At 37.5% G+C, this 22,362-nt stretch overlaps 1 protein-coding gene across 3 annotated transcripts in view; it reads right to left on the bottom strand.

Moving 5' to 3' along the window:
• The window catches only part of Rip11 (Rab11 interacting protein), a 29,938-nt gene extending 7,576 nt beyond the window's left edge, over positions 1-22,362 (bottom strand). For 2 of the 3 annotated variants that reach the window (XM_089852899.1, XM_089852901.1), the window contains exon 1: positions 21,816-22,362. In XM_089852899.1, coding sequence (XP_089709025.1) covers positions 21,816-21,846 — 31 coding nt within the window. In that variant the 5' untranslated portion in view covers positions 21,847-22,362. The remainder of the gene's footprint in view (positions 1-21,815) is intronic. The other variant, XM_089852900.1, reaches the window with a different exon arrangement.

Below are 22,362 nucleotides of genomic sequence, written 5' to 3'. Positions count from 1 at the left end.
TCTTACACGCTGACGCTCCCCCAACCTCCTCGTCGCAGACTCTTGTAGACAATCCGTTCGCGATGTTCGGTAGCCCGGAAAAGAAGAAAGCCAAGAGAGATCCGCGGCTCTAACGAGTGTCCAACGGGAAGTGACCGGACTATATACCCCCGTACTCAGCGTGATCGCCAGCAAATCCCGCAGCTACGGAAATCGATAAGACTTTACAATATTAAGCGGAAGACCGAAGGGACCGACCTCGTGGGAAAAATGTAGGCCACTTAAGAGGTTAATTGCATCGTGGCCTCTAAACAGAAAAAGTGGAATGAATTATCGCTCCTTTCTTCACGGCTGGTGATCTTCGTTTACATGTTCAAGACTGGAAAAACTAAACAAGTTTGGCCAGTAACCAATAGCCCTCAAAGACAGTGTTGACTAGAAAAGCACCTGATGCCCATTGCTTAAAATAAAATGGTGCTGTACGTGTTAAAGGAGACAGATAATCTTACTCATTGATCGAGAATCCACTCATACTGCTATCGTGTTTCAGCGGGATAGAAGACGGAAACCTGATCCCCATTGAACCTAAACTAAGACTACCCTAAACCTAACCCTAACTTAAGCATAACGTAAACCTTAAAAAAACCCTAACTTAAGCCTAATGCATACCTAAATATTCACGCCAGGTTGCAGTCTTATACCTTTCAACGGCCTGGTTTACCTAAAATTCCGCCTAAACCCGAGTTTTTTTCGAAGGTGATTTAAGCAAACTAAACAAACCCCAGAAATATATGCAAATCTGTACATCGGACGTTATTATTTACCGTTGATAAATTAGTCTAACATCAATTTCTTCTTCAAGTTAGATTAAGAAATATTTTGGCATTTTGCGAGATTGTTTTGTTTCTCATATGGACCGACCAGATAAATAGCCCCGTAAACATCCGAACCTGAAGATAAAATGAACAAAAGGTTGCGAGCAAACCACGCAACCTCGCCTTTCCACGGATGAAGGCGTCATAAAAACAAGGGCGTTCGGATGTTACTTCTGTTTTATTATTTTTTTCTGTTATCTTTTGTTTTTTCCAATTTCTATGTGTGCGAATGAAGAGAGCCGCGTCCCAGGACATTAAAAGATAAAAAACTGTAAAATAAAATAAAGAGGAAAACACAAGAAAAAGTTTACCGCAATAAGAGTAATGACACTAGCGAGAAGTGGCTGCGTTGCCCAAAAACAAAATGATCTTCGGGAGCGAGCAAAAAAATAGAAATTGTGGGAAAAACGCTCTCAAAGTCCGCGCGAGAAGAGTGAGTGGGTTTTCCAAACGAGTTTCTCTCATCCTACACGCTAGAAAAGAAATACACAAGTCAGCTGGTTGATAGAAAGGTAATGTGGAGGTTGGCTTATCGCTTGTTTGAGAACGAGAAAGCTCTTGGGGGTCTTAATCTTCAAAAGTTACAAATATAAAGAATCATTTTACAATTCAAATATATTAAGCTCTAGAAATCTGCTCTTTAGAATCTTATACTTGAATTCAACCCATAAAAGCCTCGTTTGTCAACCTTTTAAGTAAATATACGTGTGAAAAATGCAGCTATCAGTCATTATATTGCAAAGATTCTATGTTCACCTTCGGAAATACACAGGAACCTAACACATCTTGAAAAATTGTCCATATCTCAAAACCTCAAGCCGAATCAGGCTCTATAGCCTTAACTTTAAATTTAATCACACATTAAGGGCGCTGACTGTATTTCGTTGGAATTTTTTTTTTCAAAACAGTAAACGCAATACACAAAAATATGCATCCAATAAAAAAAGTTCCTTCCGCTTTTGGAGGAGGGAAAGATTCCTCCATTTTGTAAAATTTCAATCCAAATAAACAGAAAATTGAGCTGAAGATGAGAATGTAAATATCGAACCTCCGGTTAGGTATTCTATAAAGCTTGACACGAACCTATTCCTAGATGAGAAAAAAAGGTAAAGGCATATGATGGTAAAGGGTAAAAGACGGAAGATGTAGGAAAAAAAACGAGCAGCGCTAACCCTAGTCCATCGATTTAGGATGGTAGTCGGAGCAACCAAAAGACGAGGAAGGAATAAGGAGTTTTCCTTCTCTTAAGACCTTATTCAGCGAATCAGAGGACTAATAAAGGAACAAGTTGGGAAAACCAAAAAATAATACCTCGCCTCGTATCTCCAAAGTTGTAAGACAAGATGACCGCAATATGAAATGAACACTAACGTGATCTAACCTGACTTGACTTAACCGTCCTAAAAGTCGACAAGAGATAAAACTATGAGTGTAAGAGCAACGCAATTACGTCAACGTGGTAAGGAAATTGGGAACTCATTTACTCTAATTTGCAAACTGCGAACTCGGTTTAACAACAGACAGACACGACGAGCGCGAAACATCTCATTGAACGCAGTTATTTCGGAGAGGTAAAAGGTCCAAAGAAAAACGACTAAGGCTTTTAAAAATCTAGAGCGTCGGACCCGAATACAAAACACTCGAGTTAGAAATCGAAAACTGATTAATCAGCCCGATTGTGGCCTTCTTCAATGGCACTAATGGAAGGATGATTTTGGTATGACCTGAAAGGGAAGCAAACGGATAAAAGATTTCTCTCAAGAGGACAGTTCTAGATTTAGCTCAGAAAGTAGAGAGAAATTTACAGCTTCACCGACTTCAATATTGCCTTTTACCCAAAATCAATCTATTTGTGAAATCCACTCACTCACTCACTGATTCCCATACCTGTCCACCATCGCTTGGGCTCAGCTCAGCTCACGTTACTTTATAGAAATTGACAACGAGCTCACCTCAAGCTCGAAATTGAAACAATGTTTCCTTAGATCTCAATGTGAGCTCAAGCTCAGTTAGTTTTTATAAATGAGCTCGCCTCGGGCTCGGGTTCATTCGCATAATTTTGATGGGCTAAGCTCGAGCTCAAGCTCTCTCTAATATCTTTCGCGGGCTCAGCTCGGGCTCAAAATCGATAGAATTTAAGGCTCACCTCGAGCTCGGGCTCATTCAATTTAGTAAGCTCAAGCTCGAGCTTGGTCTCATATTTCCGGAGAATATTTCTTCCAAACAGTGTAGATGTTGAAATAAATAATTTTGCAGCTATTTTTACGCGATAAATGCAAAACTACTATACATATTTACTATACAAATGACTTGCACTACATTTGTATTAAAAAAATTCAAAACTTCATCTACCAATGAGTTACGCTAGTTTCTGTTGGCACTGAATACGGCGCTGAGCCAAGCTGAGCGCAGTCTCAAAACAGTGAGCGCCCTTTCAAAATGAGCGGTCTCATAGTTTTCAGTTAGCCTCGCTCGAGCTCAGGAAAGCCAAAACATTTGTAAGAGAGCTCAGCGCAAGCTCTCGTTGATTTTACAGTTGAACCTGGGCTCAGCTCAAGGCTCACTTTGTTTGTGACGTATTGTGAGCCCGGGCTCAAGCTCAGAAAACTTTTTCATAAACTTTCGGGCTCGGCTCGGGCTCGTGACTTTATCAATTATTTCGAAGAGCCTCGCTCAATTCGCGCTCGGGCTCGCTAAATTGAGGTGAGCGCGGACAGCTATGCTGATTCCCAGCATCTCCAGAACCCTTTCACCTACGATGCTGAAACTGGTTTTGCAGGGAAATTGATCTTAGACACTAGATACTTATACCATGAACGTTCTCGAGCGCTATCTTGACCTTCAGGTAAGGCATTAATACGTCCTAACACCAAAACAGTCGTAAATATTTTGATTATCCTTTGTTTACACAGTACAGTACACCAACTAATTTGTTTACTGTTTGTAAACTGCAATATAAAACATCATTTAGGTGCTTGTATTCATCGTCGTTCTCTTTAAATTCGTAAGATATTTTATCATTAATTATAATTATCTTAGAATAAAAGGTGACCCAGGGTCAAATAGTATCCGATATTAGATCTCAAACTTATATCAAATCAAGGTTCTTGAATGAATAACAAAACCATATATTCATTAAATTATAAAAAAAAAATGCCAAAGGAAGGAATTAATTTATTAAGAAAACAACATCAAGGACTTTTAAGTATCTCTGTCCTAAACATAAATTATTAAAAAAAGAAGATTGAATTTAAAGGTTTAAGGTAAAGATCAAATCGTACAAACTCACGCCTAAGTTTTAATTCCAAGGTTATAGTTGTTTCAATTTTGGTGGAAGTTTATAATACGTTATCATCCCTGAAATTCAATAAATATTTTTCAAGAATTAATAAATTCCGTGAGATTACGACATCTTATCTTTGTTTTTCAATTTAATTTTATCTTTTTTCAAGGGCAATTTAAGCTTTGCTCGATGGTCGAATATTACATTTAGACACGCACAAATAGATTTAAAGTGTTGTTTGAAGAACTAAAACTCTAAAATAGGGCTCGCGAGAGTAGAAGACATTTGGCAGCAAACTATAAACGTCTTCACCTATTACCTTAAACAAATTTCTCAATATGTTCAACGCATTCCCAGGAAGCGAAAGGGTGAATGTAATTAGCCATTTCCTTTGTCAAAGAAAGAGAAAGTGATTAAAGGTTACGATGGAAAGGCACGATGAAGGCGAGGTATATATATACCGTTACCATAAAGCGATCAGAAACAATTTCCCGGGGTCCAAGACAATCTCTGACCCAATTCTTTTCCGTTTTTCCAGTTTTTATCAGCTCAATCTTTTATCGGGTTTCTCTTTCGTTTTATTTTTTTTTATACTTCTTTACTTTCTCTTCCATTCTGGTAGTATACACTTCCTTTCACCTTGAAGGAAACAACTAGGAAGGTTTTGCGTTACTCTATTAAAGAAGTGACGTTCGAAAATCGAACCTAATCAAATTTGGAATCACTTTATAGAACACGATATTATTTTTATCCTCGATTGTTATGGTATAAAAGTGTTTAACTTTGGATTTCTTCGCGCCCTTCTTCTTGGCCTTAAGAGCACTGTCAGGGTGTTATAAAGACGACGCGAAGAATTCTGATCTTCCTATCTTAACTGTGTAAAGGGGTATATAGTGACGTGACAAAGCTCCTCGTATATCTGTAAGTACTCTAGTATTTCCTGGTTTTACTTTAGCTTATCATTGAGCTGGCGACTCTAGGGCCTCGTTGTGGTCAATATAGTGATGCGATAAGGCTCCTCGTTCATCTGTAAGTACCTTCATGTCGCCCAGAACTATTCCCTGTGTAACTTCTAGTATTTCCTGGTCTTTCTTTACCTTATCAGTAAGGTGGCAATGCTTGGGCCTTATTGACGTCAAAAAAGAGATACGATACAAGCTCCTTCCGCATCTCACTGTGCGGCACAATAATTCCGTGTGTCAGCTTCACAATACCCTGGTATAACATGTTCTAAACAATAGCTCGTTTACTGGGGGAAAATGGCTTAAAATGGGATAACTGTAAAGTATTGGTAGGGATCTATTTTCAAACGGAACGGACTATCTAGCTTCCTGCGCTTGGAGTTATTCAATCCAAGATCTCACTCACTCGCTCGCTATCGTTCCATTCTTCTTTCTTTTCTTATTTTTGGGCCGTTATCTGAGAAAGGTTATTTTATGGACCTATAAATAGCAAAATGGAACATCCAACGTATGTCCTACGTTTTCCCCTCGGTATAGAAGGCTCGAGAAGGCTGCATTTTCCCCCCTTTTTCGAACAAGATGAAATTAGTTTGATGGAAGGCGTAGATAGATAAGGCCTAAGCCTTAATTGCTTTACACGCCAGAGCGAATATTTGTAAATTGGAAGATCGCATGCTTTAAACATTACCAACTTAAGCCGTACGCGAAAGAAGAAAAAAAAGATGCATGCACCGGGAATACATTAGGCGGGATAATTCTCTGCTGCGTTGGACACGGTCCGAGATCCCAGACCCTAATCATTTTCTGATTGATCACCGAATGGGAGTGGCAGAATTTTCGCGTCATCAAGCTTTGGTTTGAATAATACGCCGGGTTTTACGAACGCCTTCAACCCGTGCCTGAATATATACATACATACTCTTCAACTTTGGTTAGGGTCATATTTATTCAGTAGAACGGCATATACGAAACCGCGGTGAAGTTTCGATGATAGACTTGGAATATGACACTTCATACCCTCAATGGGATCACGTATTTTTCTTATAATATTCAATATATACGCCTAGCAGGAGTGAATGGTCCATTATTTGAAGTTTTGTCATTATTGAATGTTATTGTTATACTAAATTTAAACAATGTTCAGGGCGTAACTAACAGAGAGATTGAACCGAGTCTTTCGTTTTGCAATATTTTAGCCTTTTTTACCCCACTATTCAGACCGCTATGAATCGTTTAAAGTATTTCGAGGTTTGTTTACTGCAAAATTTAAATATTTCGCGAATCAAGGATGATAAATGTTATCTTAGATAAGCTCTTGTTTTCACACCAAAATAACGCATCATCTCTGCGGATGAAACGAAACTTAAATATAAGAATATCATCGCAGAGAAGCTACACTGTTCTCGTTTCTCCATTCGAGCCCCCTTAATGGTTTGCATCCCGGGTATAAAGCCCTAATAATATGCAAAACTGTAAAATCGCGAATACACAGATTTCGACCTAAGTTTCATAGCAAAACTGCTCGTACCTCTTTTGCATTCTGAAATTTTTCTGTAACTTTAAACTAACCCTATCTTTTGCTTCAAACTTTAACACCCCGGTCGGCTTTCTACATTCAAAACTAGTTTCCGTTTCCTTTGAAATTGATTGCCGCGGTGGAGTTTCGAATGCGGGTATCTTCACAATGGACTATAGGACCTTATCGTTGGCGCGTTTTTTTATACTTTCTGGACTTTTGGGTGCATGGAAGTCGAATGAATTACGTTTCGGGCTTTCATGGAAGTGCCTCCGGCTGTAAAGGGAAAATTTCACACGTATAGAGTCGGGCACGTACATACATTCATTCAAAAGAGAGCCTTTGATACGCCAACCCTACGAAATATTGTACTCCAGGGTGCCTATAAATTGATGGGAAGGTTAGAGCAAACCGGAGCAGCGATGCGTACCCTGCCCTGGTCTACTGAGAACCCAATTTTGAGAGAAATATAGAGTTTATTTAAGAAGGATGGGTTGTTGGTCTGCAGGAAAGAATTGAATGCAATGGAGATAAGGGAGAAAATCGATATGCATTTCCTCTTTCTCATCACCCCTTATCATCTAGCTTTACGCAGTGCTATGAAATTTCGAATGATCTTCATAAACCTGAAGATGTAGGCCTACACATCTTCATTTACGTCATCCCTTCTAGCCCAGATTCTGTGTTTTGAAATTTCGAATGAACTAGACGTATCACAAAAAATATGGTACTCAACTACGTCACCCTTAGCGCCTTCGAGTGACGTTGATGAATCAGAAAAATACTGATACTAATACTTCACAAGCCCATTACTGAAAACCGACCAAAGGACACTTTCAAGGGACTTTAGATGTCACGGTAGACGCCGAACCTTCCTGAATTATAGAAACCCTGGTGATACACAACCGAGCTATATAGTAGAAGCGTATTTTTCAGTGTTATATATAAATGGGCGGGTTGCGCCATCCTTTAGGCCCGCACCAGAACGAAGAATGAAGGAGAATGAATCATAAGTGGCCGGAAGGAGACTAACACTTTCCGATAGTGTATTGATCAAAAATATGAAATATATTTCTCTTGTTAGATGCGAAAGAGAATGTCAGAAACACCCGTTAAATGCTATATTTTCCCTTTCACTCGCTAAAGACCACATGTGGACATCTACTTGCAGTCAAATAACTAACAATGGTCCCTGATGAGACACAACGCAACTAATTAAGAGTTAAATCCAGAAAGAGTCTGTAAATTGACGAATAAAGACTCATTATAAAAACTTACACCTAATTTAGTTTTTTATTTTTCGTTCTAAATTACAACACATTACTAATAAAGCACCACTTTGAGATATGGTAATTGAGTAAATGTCGTAATATCTCGGGTAAGTACTTAGCATCGAGGTGTAAATTAGGGCCCTGTTCATTAAGGAGAATAAAAAAGGTTAACTTTATGCCCCAAAAAGGTACCATAAGTAAAATATAATTCCAGATAAGTTACGACGGACGTATAGAAAGCGTGTTATAAAGCAAAACATTCAGGGACGATTAAGCTAGGATAATTAAGAATAATGCGGAAATTAAATTTAACGTTAATGCATTTAAAAATAATATCAGGCATTTGACCGGATGACTTATTAATAACTTAAGTTTATAAGATGTGTTCCATAAGTTTGTCACTGGTTACTGAGAGTTTCTCATGAAGTGACGTAAACATCATAGATTCTCGTAAAGCTACGTACGCCTAATGAGGCGATGTCAAAGGCTTAGTACAGACTAAATAAGAAGATGGGCTGCAAACCCGAGTGCAGTCAGTTCTCGAGTCTTTCTCAAACTAGCTCTCATGTTTTTGGTAATAAAAATATTGAAGTTGATTTGGTTAGAACTGATTTCGCTGATGATTAACGGAACCAAGTGGAAATTGTTTTGTTTGCGGTTTTGTTTATCAGATGGAAAGAAATACACCGGCATTGTTTAATAAAGAACCGTAGGTCTAATGGCCTCGGAACTATACATTTACGTCTGTTCACATCCTGCTTGGTAAATGTGTCAATTTAACTTAATAACTTATTCACTTATGTTGAAACGGAATCGAGGGAATTATAAAAGCAGAGCGGTAGCTCTCAATTAAAAAGGTAAAAATTAAAAAAAGAAAGAAAGACGAGGGAGTGAATTCATTCCATTTAGTCGAATCTGTTCCTGCTTGGCTGATTACCATTTCCCTCTTCCTATAAATTCGAATTTCTAATTCGCAACGAGAGAACGAACACACTACCAGAAATTATTCGATAAAATTAGGTCTTTCCTATTACCAATTATCCATTACAATATCGGCTCTCTTTTAACAGATTATTGGATTAGCATATATATATTTCATTTCCATATTTTTCCCCCGATATACCCTTTAAAGTTAACGAAGCGCGAAGTGACTCAAAATGTTTGTTATGTTATTTCGATATTAAACTGTATGCGGAGATGGGTGTGTGTGTGAAAATTTCAAATTCAATATATTAAGCCAAAAATAAATCAATATACTCTAAACCCTCCCTAATTGGAGTATCGAACTCGACAGGTAAGTGCTGTTAATGCGCTGCTACTGTTTACCCAGAATGGTATGGCACTATAGTGAAAAGTTTTGCTGGCCATGATATTTACGACTGTTCTAAAAATTATACCAAAAGTTCATAAACGGCATGTAAAATGAGAAGCAAACTACTTTCCTCCCAACCTCTACGCGAATCAACCAATCAGAGAAGAGCTTTTGAAGGGTGGGTCAAAGGTTTTCTCTATGGTGGAAATCCAAACGTTAATTCTTAGGAGCCTATTTAAGCGTGTACATTCGTGAAGGTACGCGGATGGGGGTTGACACTATTTTGAGAGGTAAAGGGGGTTTTGTCATATTGCATGGCACGAGCAAGCTTGATTGAAGTTTACTTTGTGTTTTTATTCATGAACTTTTGATGATACTCATTACAATGACCACATTTCGCTTAAAAACAAATTGATTTTAAAAGAAGCTTTCATAGATTATCTTTAAAAATAAAAATAAATCAATGTTGGAGTTAGAAAAAACCATTGAAGTTTCAGAGATAAGGCTGAAACCTTCTCGTTTCTGCATATCTACGTTGACTTTCTAACTTTTCAGAATTTTCAGTTGTATGAAATTCTGCATTGTAATTTGGGAATTGTTCGTTCTAAAAATTGAATCTTAATTAATTACCTCGGAATAAAAATGATTAGCAAAGAATTAAATTTTTAAATTGAAATTTCCTGGAAATTATAAACAAAAGAGAATATAAACACATTTGCACTGAAATTCTTAGTAATCTAAAACTAAAAAAAATTAATTGCATCGCTTTTACTGTTAAATTAAATTGAAGGAAATTCTCGTTAAAGTGCCTATAGATCTAAATTGGGTTAAAGAAAACAATATATATTTTATATGTTAAAACAAATTTCAATGGCTAACCCCAAAAATAGCTTGAATTAATACGTCGTGTTCAAAATCTTGTTTACATCTGCCCTCAAAAATGGGAAGCGGCGTGTTTAATGAAGCCGCAAAACAGTCTTTAATTTTTTCTTGAATTAGGAAAGGGGTAAATAGGTGTGTGTATACAGTAATTCCTCCATGCGTGTCTACAGTAAATATATTACTAAAGAGGTTACGGTTATTACGATTTTGTAAATAGGTAAAATTCCAAACAGCAGCTGTAATATTGCTTTACATTCATGTACTTACAACAAGAACTGGCGAATAATCATTCTCTAAATTAGCATAAAATTGCTTCGTTAAACGAAGGGCCTGAGACCATTTTCATCTAGAGATGGGCCGATACCGATGCCATATCGGTATCGGTACCGATATTTGGCTCTAACCGATATATCGGTATCGGTTATAAATGAACCGATATTTCTACCCGATATTTTGATGAGAGTAGATGGCGCCATAAGACCTAAACTCTGAGACAGCACAGTTTTTCATCTATTTTTGGATAACGTTACTAGTGTCCAAAATGGGTTTGTCGTATATGATAAGCCAGTTTTATAGTTTCAAGTACCGAAATTGGATCGAGAATCATCTATAAAGATGGGCCGATACCGATGCCATATCGGTATCGGTTTGATATCGGTTTAATCGAAGGATCGGGTAAAATATCGGTATCGGTACGTATCGGTTTCCGAAGTATCGGATCATATCGGTATCGGTTTAAACTGGTATCGGCCCATCTCTATTTTCATCACTCTCTCATAATTCGTGGAAATTTAATTTTTAAATTAAAAATGGGTTATTAAAATAAAACCGCACGCGGAAATGCTTTGGACGTGTTTAGGTTACGGATTAGGTAATTAATTAATGGTCAAAATCGAATACCGTGAAAAATTTATAATTTTAGGTATTAAATAAAAATGCCGTTGTTTTCAACGCTTGGCACGATGGATAAGATACGTTACTACTCGTATGATTTTACGAGAGGAACTTCTGGTTCATGAATTTAAGTAACTCCGCAATTTCCATTAAGGAAATTTTCTCTCATTTACTCTTACAAGGGAAATTATAGCATATACGATCATAGTCTATTAAGTTCTATCAAGAAGCGATATCTAGTTTACTAGGGAGGAGCTATAAATTCTCCAAATTTCTATCTTTATCTCCAGTCCAAACGTAGGTCCGGAGTTAATCTCCACCTCAACCAGCATGTCATTGGTTCTTGAAAACTCACGTCAGCGCGACGCGAATGACGAAAATTATGTATTTTCCGACTGAGGAGAGGCGAAATAGCCCGGCCTCCTTTTACTTCCCCCTTGTATTTTGAAAGGGGGACTGGGACTATGGCGCGCGAATACTTAGGCATCTTAAACCTTCTCCCTAGTAAACTAGATATCGCTTCTTGGTTCTATCTATAGACCTAATAAACTGAAAATACCGGAAAAACAAAACAATCCTTATGTGTACGTTTCAAACCAAGATATTAAGTAGAGAGTAAAGAGGTAAGATGGAGCAGTAATGATGATGGTCGATCTGTGGCAATGAAAGTATCCCAGTCTAGTTGCGCACGCCCCTACCCTTCGGTAGGCGATTGTTAAGTGCTCCGCGTACCGCCATTGTATTGCCATAAGAACTAGCTTCTTTTTTTACGACAGGAGGCATCCTCGACGTTACCATACTGTGCGACCCTACCGATACGCTGAGGATGCTGGGAGGACTTCGTTGCCGTAGATGGGGGTACAGACTGCAACGATAGGTAGGGAGGGGTCGGCTCCATCCCTCTCTCCTTCAAGTGTCAACCAAGATATTAAGTATACTGGTTCATTATCATATAGATGACTGAATTTTTGGTATGAAAACTCAAATATCTTTTAAAACGACATTCTGAAAAGTATATCCTTTAAATCCGGAAGAAATAACATCTTAAACTATGTTTCTCGTTGGTTTGATGGATATTTAGTAAACTTTAATGGTTTACTATCTAAACAGTACACGTCCTTTGTATGCATAGTTTTCAAATTAGGAGGGTTGATATCATTTACACCAGGAGGCCAGGGTACTTGGTGGACAAAGCGCAGTACAAAGTAGCCTGGCCTCCTGGCGTAAATGGTAACAATCCTCCTAGTCCGAAAACTATGCATACAGAGGACGTATACTATTGTTTTTGGTTTGAATCACCAGCCATATTAAAAAATGGCGGATAGAAAAAACTAATTAAAACGTCTTAGAATTACTTCCGTTCATCTTAGAAGCACCTCCACACGGGCGACGAAGGCAACAATTAATTGCTACAAGTTTAATGGCGCATAAATTCTCAATACCATTAAATATTTCAAGTCCCATTACGGGCAGGAACTCTGACATTATCCCATTACTAAAAATGTTTAAATTTTCCTAGCTTTTCCGGACCCTTAAAAATATTGTTCCACTTTAAAGCCCCAAATAAAATTGCATGGCTAAAATTGGTGTATCATTTACGACCTTTCTTAATCGAGGGACAGAGGGTGGCTATAGAGAGCGCTCGGCGAACTCATTGGCGCGTGTCTTTTAAGGGCAAAACTAATTACCGGACCAAGAATCGGAAACTTTACACGTACCTAAACTATATTGTACGAATAAATGTTCAAAATTTCCTTCCAAAGGCAGAATTTGGCACACTGGCGTGGCCACGCTTCGGAGGTTTGAAATCACGGGCAATCTATTCTAAAGGTTACCCAGGCGTTTAAAGGATTAACAACAATATAAATATACCTGTACAATTTGCGTATATTTAAACTGGTAGTAGTATATGTCAGCTAAAACATAACACAATAAAAACCCCACGAAAACGTTAAATACTTTGTCAGTTAGGCATTCGTATATAGTTTAATTTCAGACATTAATCTCGGTTTCTAGCAGACGCTATTTCAGTTTTCTTTGAAATACTACGTCATATCCCGTCACGAATTGGAATGCTTTTAGATTGGCCGGAGGTTAGTAACCTAGGCCCAACCATATACTCTTACTCCGGCTAGTACGTTGCCCGTTGGCGGTTTGATTAAAGTCCCTCCCCATAAAACTTTGACGTCAGTCCCTCCGAAAGCCTAACTTCCGGTACAACTAGAGGCTTACTAAAATATCAGTTTCGTTTAATAATTACTGTGTCCAATAACACGCAAGGCTCAATTTAAATTTAAAACCAGAAACATTGTGTATGTTTAGGTTTGAGATACTATCACTTTAATGTAATTTTTCGAAAGTATAACGCAAGAAGGCTTTTAATGTTTGTCATGAATCTCTCCTAATTATTCTTGGTGAAATAGCAATAAATGCTAGATAGTATCTATTGCAGTTCATTAGAGGTTATACTCGCCAACGTAATACGCTTAGTTACTCTATCGAAAATATCCTTATATTCAAATTTTGGTCTGTATTATAAACACACCTTAAAGCCTTATCTATAAGGCTAATACAATGAGCTTAGAGCATTAACAGCGGCATAGGATAATGTTTCATTAGTTTCACAATACGAGAACTTGCCGCGCAGTTAAGTAGGAGGCGTTCTTGGAAGTCAATACTTGCATGAATAGGTGAGCGATAATTATTACCAGAAGGGGATAATCTAAGTTCAGACGGGAATGCCACCGTGCTAGGGTGAATTCTATAACTGTTTGGTACTAAATCCTCAGTAATAAACCCACAAACCTTGATTGTCTGGACGTGGGGCAAAAATTGGTCCACAGGCGCATGCCCTTGGCAAATAGCTAAGCGCTAATAGAGTAATGATGAGGGAACTATTTATCGCGTATACGTGGTTCGGTTTAGTAACCTTGCTCCAAATGTAAAATGATATTGGGAAATTACCACGCTTTATGGTATACTTCTCTCGAAAAGAACTATTAAATACATCTGTTAACATTTACGCTACATAAACTTATGATATCCGATAGATACTGTATTATTAATCCAAAAGATAGGACATTCGCTAAAGTTTCACATGTGTGTTTATGGGGTGTATAAACTACAGAATGAATAGACCATTCCATCAATACCAGAAGAGAAGCAAACACCACAGGAGTGGGGAGGCCACCTTATTGGGTTATTTCTCTCGTGCCAAGAAGCACTGCTAGATGCAGCGCGAGTCAATTAGTCTCCCTTCACGTGTAGTGAACTTGGGCACCGTTTGGAAATAACAGAAGGCAGCCTCCCGCGTGTGTTGGTTTCTCCGTTAGTAATTAATGGAATAGTCTATACTCAAATATAATGAAAAGTCTAGCATAAAGCTATGACCGAATTAGTGTAGTTAACCTTTATACTGAGTTATTGTAGCTTCTCAGGCAGCCATTTTTCAAGATGGCTGAAGATTAAAAAGGTTTCTTATAGCGAAGATCTAATACTTATCAACCCCATCCAAAACTAGTTTCAGCATCAAGGGATTCTGGAACTACATTTATCAGTCAATAAAATATATTTTCATTTTCAGGTTTAATTAAGGATTTAGACATAATGGTACATTCTGGTAAGTACACGACCCCTCTACGCTGTTATCTAATACCATAAGGTATCAAAATTTCAGAGGATTCTCGCGGAAAAGCCGACAATGAGAATTAGAGAATTCCCAGTAGATTTAATCGTTAAGATTGTTAAAACCCTTATTTGCATATATTATAATTCAGGACAGTATCTTAGGAAACCATTTCTATTCTAGACTAGGCCTAGGCCTAGTTTACGTACGTTGTAACAAGTATTAAATCCAGAGAGACAATAAAGCTAACATACTGTACTAGCCCAAAAAAATGACAAAAATCTACTGGAATGAGTTTATTTACTCAAATTTTAATGTTCGCGGTTTTAATTAAAATCTAAGCGTACAGCGTTTCATAATTAAAATTTTCATAAAGCGACTCAAATTGTACGTACGTCACAAAACTTGCAAACGGTTAAATCAAAGCTTAGTTTTAAACTCGTTAAAAGCGGTAGCAAAACATTATTGTGCTAAATGGAAAACTTCAAATACGTTTTAGACTTTTGATGCGAAAAATAATTCCAATGTTTCCCAAAATAAGAGAATTACTTTCTATAAGGAGGGTAAATCGGGCTTGGATCTAAATTTTCATGGCGTAAGTATAACATTCAATACACTTTGCGTACAACCAGGAATACATACAACTAATTGGAATCATTGTGTACCCAAATCTCCCACGTTAATTTATTCATTTGTTGGGAATAACGTGAGTTCCTAGGCGGGTGCGCAAGGTTTAACGCGCAGCGACACATATTATTCTCTAAGTAATATCCGTCAGACTTCCCACGAAATACGCCTAGATACGTTGACACAATAGCTACACAATGATTCCAATTACCTGTATGCATTCCTGGGAGTACAACCTACTGAGAGCTATTTCGAGAACGACTCGAGAATTGACTTCGGGCGGTTTTGCATGCAGTCCACCTCATTATTTAGTCGGTATCAAGCCTTAATTTGACAGCGCTTCAAGGGAGAGAACCTATGACATTTCAACTTCAGTTTCACCTATACTAGATCACGACTGGCTAGTGTCAATCAGCGTCAAACTTATAATAATATAACATCTGCCAAAAAATATGAAGAAGCCTAACCAAATTTAACTTGGTTGTTGAAAGGTTCCAGAGAATTCCAACTCATTTGAGACTTTATGTAACTTAATTAAAATATTAAATTGAATTACAAGGAAACGATACGTAAGGTTTATCTCAATATGGACGCGTGATTACTAAGAACGCGCCTCCATTCTCCAGGGCGGAAATGATAACACCAGCAGGCTTCACCATCGAAAAATATAGATTTTTTCATCAAGAGCTATTATATTGGGTGCTAAACAAGAGATCAAACATTCAACTGATCCGCCAACGTTGGGAATACCGGTCACGGATGCCTTTGTGAATTCTTCGAAGGTCCATTGTCCATTCCCTCTCTATCTGGCCATGCTGCCTCACTTCGCGTCAGGGCTATAGTTTTATTTTCACCCCTGGCTCGACGACTGGCAAGCCATGCGAGGCAGCCACCCATCCTTTCCTGGAAGATCATTTTCCCGAATTTTAACGCATGGTTCACTGCTTTCGCTGAAATACCAAAAATAGAAGGATGCTGACTATTTTATAACCATCGTGTGATGATGTTGTCGAACACACGCTCAAGCGTTAGTCATACTCTTACGATGCTGTAACATATTGGGTAATTGACCGATGATAATTTTCTTGTACTGACTCAGTTCTGAACAGAGTTGAAAGTGGATTTTAAAAATAAATCAGAATTGAAATAAGTTAATAACAAACGGGCGACTTCTGTCTTTCTATACTAAACCTGCAACTTCGTTTGTCTCTCTGTACTAGACGCATAACTTTGTATCTTTTCTGTACTAAAGGCTGAAGCTCCGCTCAACTTTTACCTATCTGCTCATAAAGCTAAATACATGTGCCTGCAGTGAAAAATCAATTATGTTGAAACATAATTAGTATAACTTTGTCGTGGACCGGATTTGAACTCCGGCCTTGGCAATAGCAAACTTGTTAATATTAAAAGATAAAACAGAAAGATAGACAACTTATTAGGTTAGGCGAAAATATTAGATTTGTTCATTAATCCATGTGGTTGTCTAATAACTAACGCAGTTCAGGAAAAAAATACTAATTATTACCATGTTTTTAAATATGTTGATAACTGCCTCAGTTTCGTCATCTTATTCACTTAACCTAATTATAATTAATAAATCAATATAACCATGAAAAATGTGCATGGCGGATCATTTTGTAAATGAAGCCCTTGAGCTCTAGAACCACTCCGGATTTGCAACATGTCAGCGCTCGAAATAGTACACCAAAGGTTGTAAAACATACATTTTGCACATCGCTACATGCTCGGTCATGGAATATGATATTTTTGGAGGTAGTAGAGAGGGAATGGTGCGGTCATTTTGGAATCGTTCAGTCGAAAGTTTGTAAGATATAAACGTTACGGAATAAATTCGATAAAAACAATAGAGTCAGAAAAAAGAGGCGACCTATAAATTTAACAATATTAAAACTTATGGAAAGTTTTTGGGGAAATTATATTAAAAAGTTTATATTCGAAAAAATTTTTGGGAAAAAGAAACAGCTAACAGGCCCGGCGGCCCATTTCTTTTCATTAAAAATAAAAAACAAAAATAAAAGGTAAAACATTTGAAACAACTCAACCGTTAAAAATAGTGAGAAGCTCTTTTTTTTGCTCGGAAATTGAGCGAGCGGGAATGTTAAAAAGGACAAAAATGAGTCTAAAACATGTAGTAAGTTTGGTTGAGGTCTCTATATACTTGTACTCTTTTTATACGCTGATGGGACATGCGCTTTAGCATCTGTTTAATGCCAGAGAAGCCTTTGTTTGTTGAACCATTTTATACAGGGCCAAGTTTAGAGTCTATAGTGAGCTATGTACAGGGGGTTTCTGATGAGTCAGGAATAAATTAAGGATAATGATTTTTAGGCGATTTTGAGTCGAAAATGTAACTTCTATATCCATTTTGATCTAAGGGTCACTGTTTACGAGTTATGATTTGATGGGTGTTTTAGGGATGACCCCGTAATTAAATTAGATATCCTTGACTTTCAGTTTCGTAATTAAATTTAAGGGGTTATCCGTAAAATACTCTTGACAATCTTAACTCGAAAACAGTGGCCAAGGACGGCAAAATGGATAGATAGAAGTTACATTTTCGACGCAAAATTGCCCAAAGAACATCCCATACCCCTTAATTTATGCCAAACTTATCAGACACACCCTGTATATATTAATTTGAGGCATAAAATGTCAATGTATATTACAGTTTATATATAGGTGGATGCAAATGATTAAACTCGACTGGATCCACTGCAAACTTTCCTGCCCATCGTATACTAAAGAGTTGAGAGTCCCTCATCAGTAGTATTGTTTGTTGTTTCGCACTTCATCAAGCGCAACTTTCTTTCTCAAAATTAAATTGATCGCGAATAATGTGAGCTTTATCTATTTTACAAAGTGGGTTTAAAAGAAACAATAGAAACTCAAGTTTTCCCAAGAAATAATAAGAAGAGCTGAGATTGTTCTTGGAAAATTTCCAAATGAAAAACCATGAGACCAAACCGCCAGAAACTCTGGCTTGTTTTAAAAATGTACGGTTGTATTAATTAGGCCTACATCGTCATTAGTAAAGAAACTATGTAAGAAACTTACATAATGGTAATTTCGGATTTGAACTATTATATTTTACAATATCTATTACGTATTCCGTCTTGACATATAAAATTTATCTCAGTTATTAGGAACAAATTGAAACAATACATGGAATGGTTGTCTTTGATGATATTTATACAGGGTGTTCTGATAGGTCAGGCATAAATTAAGGGGATGTTCTTTGGATGCACGATTTTGAGTCGAAAATGTAACTTCTTTCTCCATTTTGCCGTCCGGGTCACTGTTTTCAATTTAAGATTGTAAGAAGTATTTTACGGATGACCCCTTAAATTTGATTAAGAAACTAGTTCAAAGACAATGACTTTTAATTTAATCAAGGGGTCATGACTAAAACACTCAAATCATAACTCGAAAACAGTGGCCCTTCTTGCAAAATGGTATAGAACATTTTGGACTCAAAATCACCCAAAGAACATCCCCCTTAATTTATGGCAGACTTATCAGAAACACCCTGTATATCGTACAAGCCTCTGATCACACCCTTCAATTTATGTCACCATGGACCAAGGGTCGTGAGCTTAGAGTAAACTGCCTCTTTTACACAATGGAAAGGTGAGAGAGACATTCCTGATGTCACTTCTACATTTTCCCCATTGTTACGTATAAATACAAAGAAAACTAGTTCTCATCATTTTCGACTTTCTGGTTCTATATTTATAAAGATAAAAAATTCTATACTATATTGTTATATTGTCTAGAAATAAATCCGAATTATATCATTCATTAAAACGCTATAGCAGATTAGAGGAGGCCGAGAAATTCTTTCCCAACTATAGTTTGTTGTTTTATCTAAAACATCTGCACCCACGTTATAGACGCTGCTTGTGATTAACGAGGAAATTTAAGCATTGTTGTGGGTCAAAAGCCGCTTAACTTAATTCTTATCGCTACATGTTATCGACTATACGGGGATTATAGTTTGTATACAGACGTGTATGGGGAAAGATTTTAAATACGGCATGTTCTTTAATGGCGTCCAGAAATGTTAAAAAAAAGAGCCGCGCTTAGGAAATAACTTCCGTATTCTGGTTCACTATATACTATAGACTGACTGTATGACTTCCGGTTTGAACACATCGCCATATTTTTTAGTTAAAAATGGTGGCCAAACGGAGGATGTTCTTTAGGCGATTTTGAGTTGAAAGTGAAAACTTTTTCCGTCCGGGCCACTGTTTTCGAGTTATGATTTGAGTGTTTTAGGGAGGACCCCTTAATTAAATTAGAAATCATTGTCTTAATTAGTTTCTTAATTAATTTAAGGGGACTTTGAAAAGGTGACCCGGACGAAAAAATGTCATAGAAGATTTTAGACTCAAAATGGCTGAAAAGCACATTCCCCTTAATTTATGCCAGACTTATCAGAAACACCCTGTATATTTTAAGCTTCATACCCTCGCTATAGTATCAGCTCCAACTCAAACCGAATACTGGTTCTTCTATAGACAAGCAGTTATGGTTTTTAATTTGAATATGTCCTTCACCATATTTCAAAATGGAGGCAAGGAAAATAACCAAAACAGTCAGTACAATTTAAGATTAAGTCCTTTGCAAGTTACGCTACAAAATAGTATCATTTCCTACTCAAAACAAGCAAAAGGTATGCTGGTTTTCCTATAGAATTTCAGTATGTTTTTTTTTCTTTAGCTTTTTTCTATATTCCCTCGGCCATGTTTTAAAATGGCGGCCATAAAACTAACCTAAACAGCCTGACGTTACATTTCATTTAAGCTTCCTCGTATCGCAATTCCGATTCAAAACAAAGACGATTTAATATTTCCTAGTTTATTTCCGAAATAAATGAAATAAAACTATTATAAATGAACGTGCTGTAGTGACTTAATTCCGTACACTTGTATATACGAAGCGTGTACTTATATTATAGTCAAGGGCAAAAATTCGAACTAAACTACTACAGTATAGAAAATGTTGGTACACGTATTATTATTACGTTGCCGACCTAAGTTTTGAAAACAACACAACGTAATTAAATGAAACAACAAATATGTCTTAACTTAAAGGTGACATTTAAGAGTTTTAGACAAAAATAGCTAAAGATCTGACCTTTAGGAATTTATTTTAATATATTCTCTTTAATAAAATCGAAGGAAATTAATTCCTCCCCATATTCTAAAAATTCCCTAACCAAATTTCCATTATACAATCTAAGGAAAAAATCGAATCTCGGGTTGCATAATCAATAGCTCATTTCGTCGCGCACTCCGAGAGTGTTCTATTTTTTTTGTCCGATATCCGAGAGTTTAAAGTTTACCACCCACAGATACCCAATACCTCGGGAGTCTGTTTGGTCGGACTTGGATATCAGTATTCATCTTTCACTATAATCATAAGTTCATAAGATATGTTGCATAAGTTTGTCACTGGTCTTAAAGTGACGTAGGTGAAATGTCATTGATTCTCGTATAGCGACGCCTGGTGAGGCGCTGTCATAGGCTTAGTACAGACTAAATAGGACCTAGATGAACTGCAAAAATTAACCGAGTGAAGTCCATTCCATTCTCGCTTGTCGTTCTCGCACTAGCTCTCAGTAAGACTCTAGCATTACTAAGTATAGGTAGTGTCATACTTATGGAAAATATCTTATGCTATAATACTGAACAACCCACTATCAAAGGTCGATTTATTTCTTACCATTTAAGCCTTACGAAATATTACATTTATTTTTAATGGGAGGATCAATTTGCGATGATAGGGACCGTCCATAAATCGTGTCGCGTACTTTTAAGCGACAAGCTGTGACAAGCGAAATTGTCGCGTTTTCAAAGGGAACATAACCTCTATTCAAATACTTTTCAAATTAAATTGTTGGGAGGGGCAATTTAGGAACGAAAGTACTTTAACCTTCAAAATCGGCTATCAGACATCACAATTATAGGGAACGTTTATAAATCGTAACTGAATATTTGGTTTCATTCGAAATTCTCAGTTATTCAATAAGAATTTTGGAACAGACCAAAAAAACCACCCTGTGAAAGATCACCAACGTCCAGAAACTTTTAACTAAGGATATAATTCCTTTCCGATATAGAAGTAACCTTGAATCTTGGTTGGTTAAAAAATATCATGTGGGCTTGAGTCATTACGGGGTTTTAATGCGAATACAACGCGAGAGGGTCCGCTTCCCACACGTAGCTTGGAGGAAGGTGTATGCCTGTATTAATTATGATTCAAACCATCAATGGAAAACGCTTTGGACAAGGCCAGGCCATAAGCAGGGACGGAGCATAGCCGGATGATCGGTCATCGCCCCTTCCCATATTGTGCATGGCGGTAGATGATGAGGGTGAGGGGAGGGGGACAACTATATTGTTATTTTATCTTTCTTTCTCTCTCTCTCTTTCTCGTTTGTTATGATATAGCAAAGAGTCTAAATCTCAATGCCGCCAAGTTATCGACGAGATATCGATTCGACAAAAACCCCTTGGCGATGGCTAGTTCCATTTATTTTAAACATGACACTTCTCAATCGACTCACCCGTAACTTGAACGTGAGTTGGACTCCACATTGCTTCAATAATATATAAAGACAGACAACTTCTATTTCTGTAACACGTCCGGTAAATCCGTTTCCGAAAGTCTTTTGTCTCTACTGTCTACAATACTCTGAATGTATTCATAGTCTCTTGGTTTAACAACGTTTCATGCCGCGAATGTCACGGGTCAAAGTTCGAAGTTGGAGAAATGTCAAGACGTGGGTTCAGCGACGAACTAACTAACTACCTATCTTGGGCCTTTTGTTTGACGAGATGAGGTTGATTTTCAACTCGACGACAAACTAGACCGACTAAGACTTCGAGCTAGCATCTGATGACGCCGGTAAACTTCAAAACCAACAACCTGCCGGAGACATTTTGCGCGAGGGAAGCCCGTCGACGTTTTAGCTTAGGTTAGGGAGTAAGCCGAGCATCTCTATGGTGACTCACTCAGACGATAGTGGAGCAGCCTAGCTGCCTCCTACAGGAAAGCTGAGGAGGTGGATAATTTTGATCCGAAACGTTCCACGAACGGCGCCCTCTAGCGAT

Source organism: Phalangium opilio, unplaced genomic scaffold (assembly GCF_054372755.1).
Source record: "Phalangium opilio isolate 3A_F unplaced genomic scaffold, DU_Popi_V2 ptg000113l_1, whole genome shotgun sequence".
Lineage (NCBI taxonomy): Eukaryota > Metazoa > Arthropoda > Arachnida > Opiliones > Phalangiidae > Phalangium > Phalangium opilio.
This window is presented reverse-complemented; position numbering and strand designations above follow the sequence as displayed.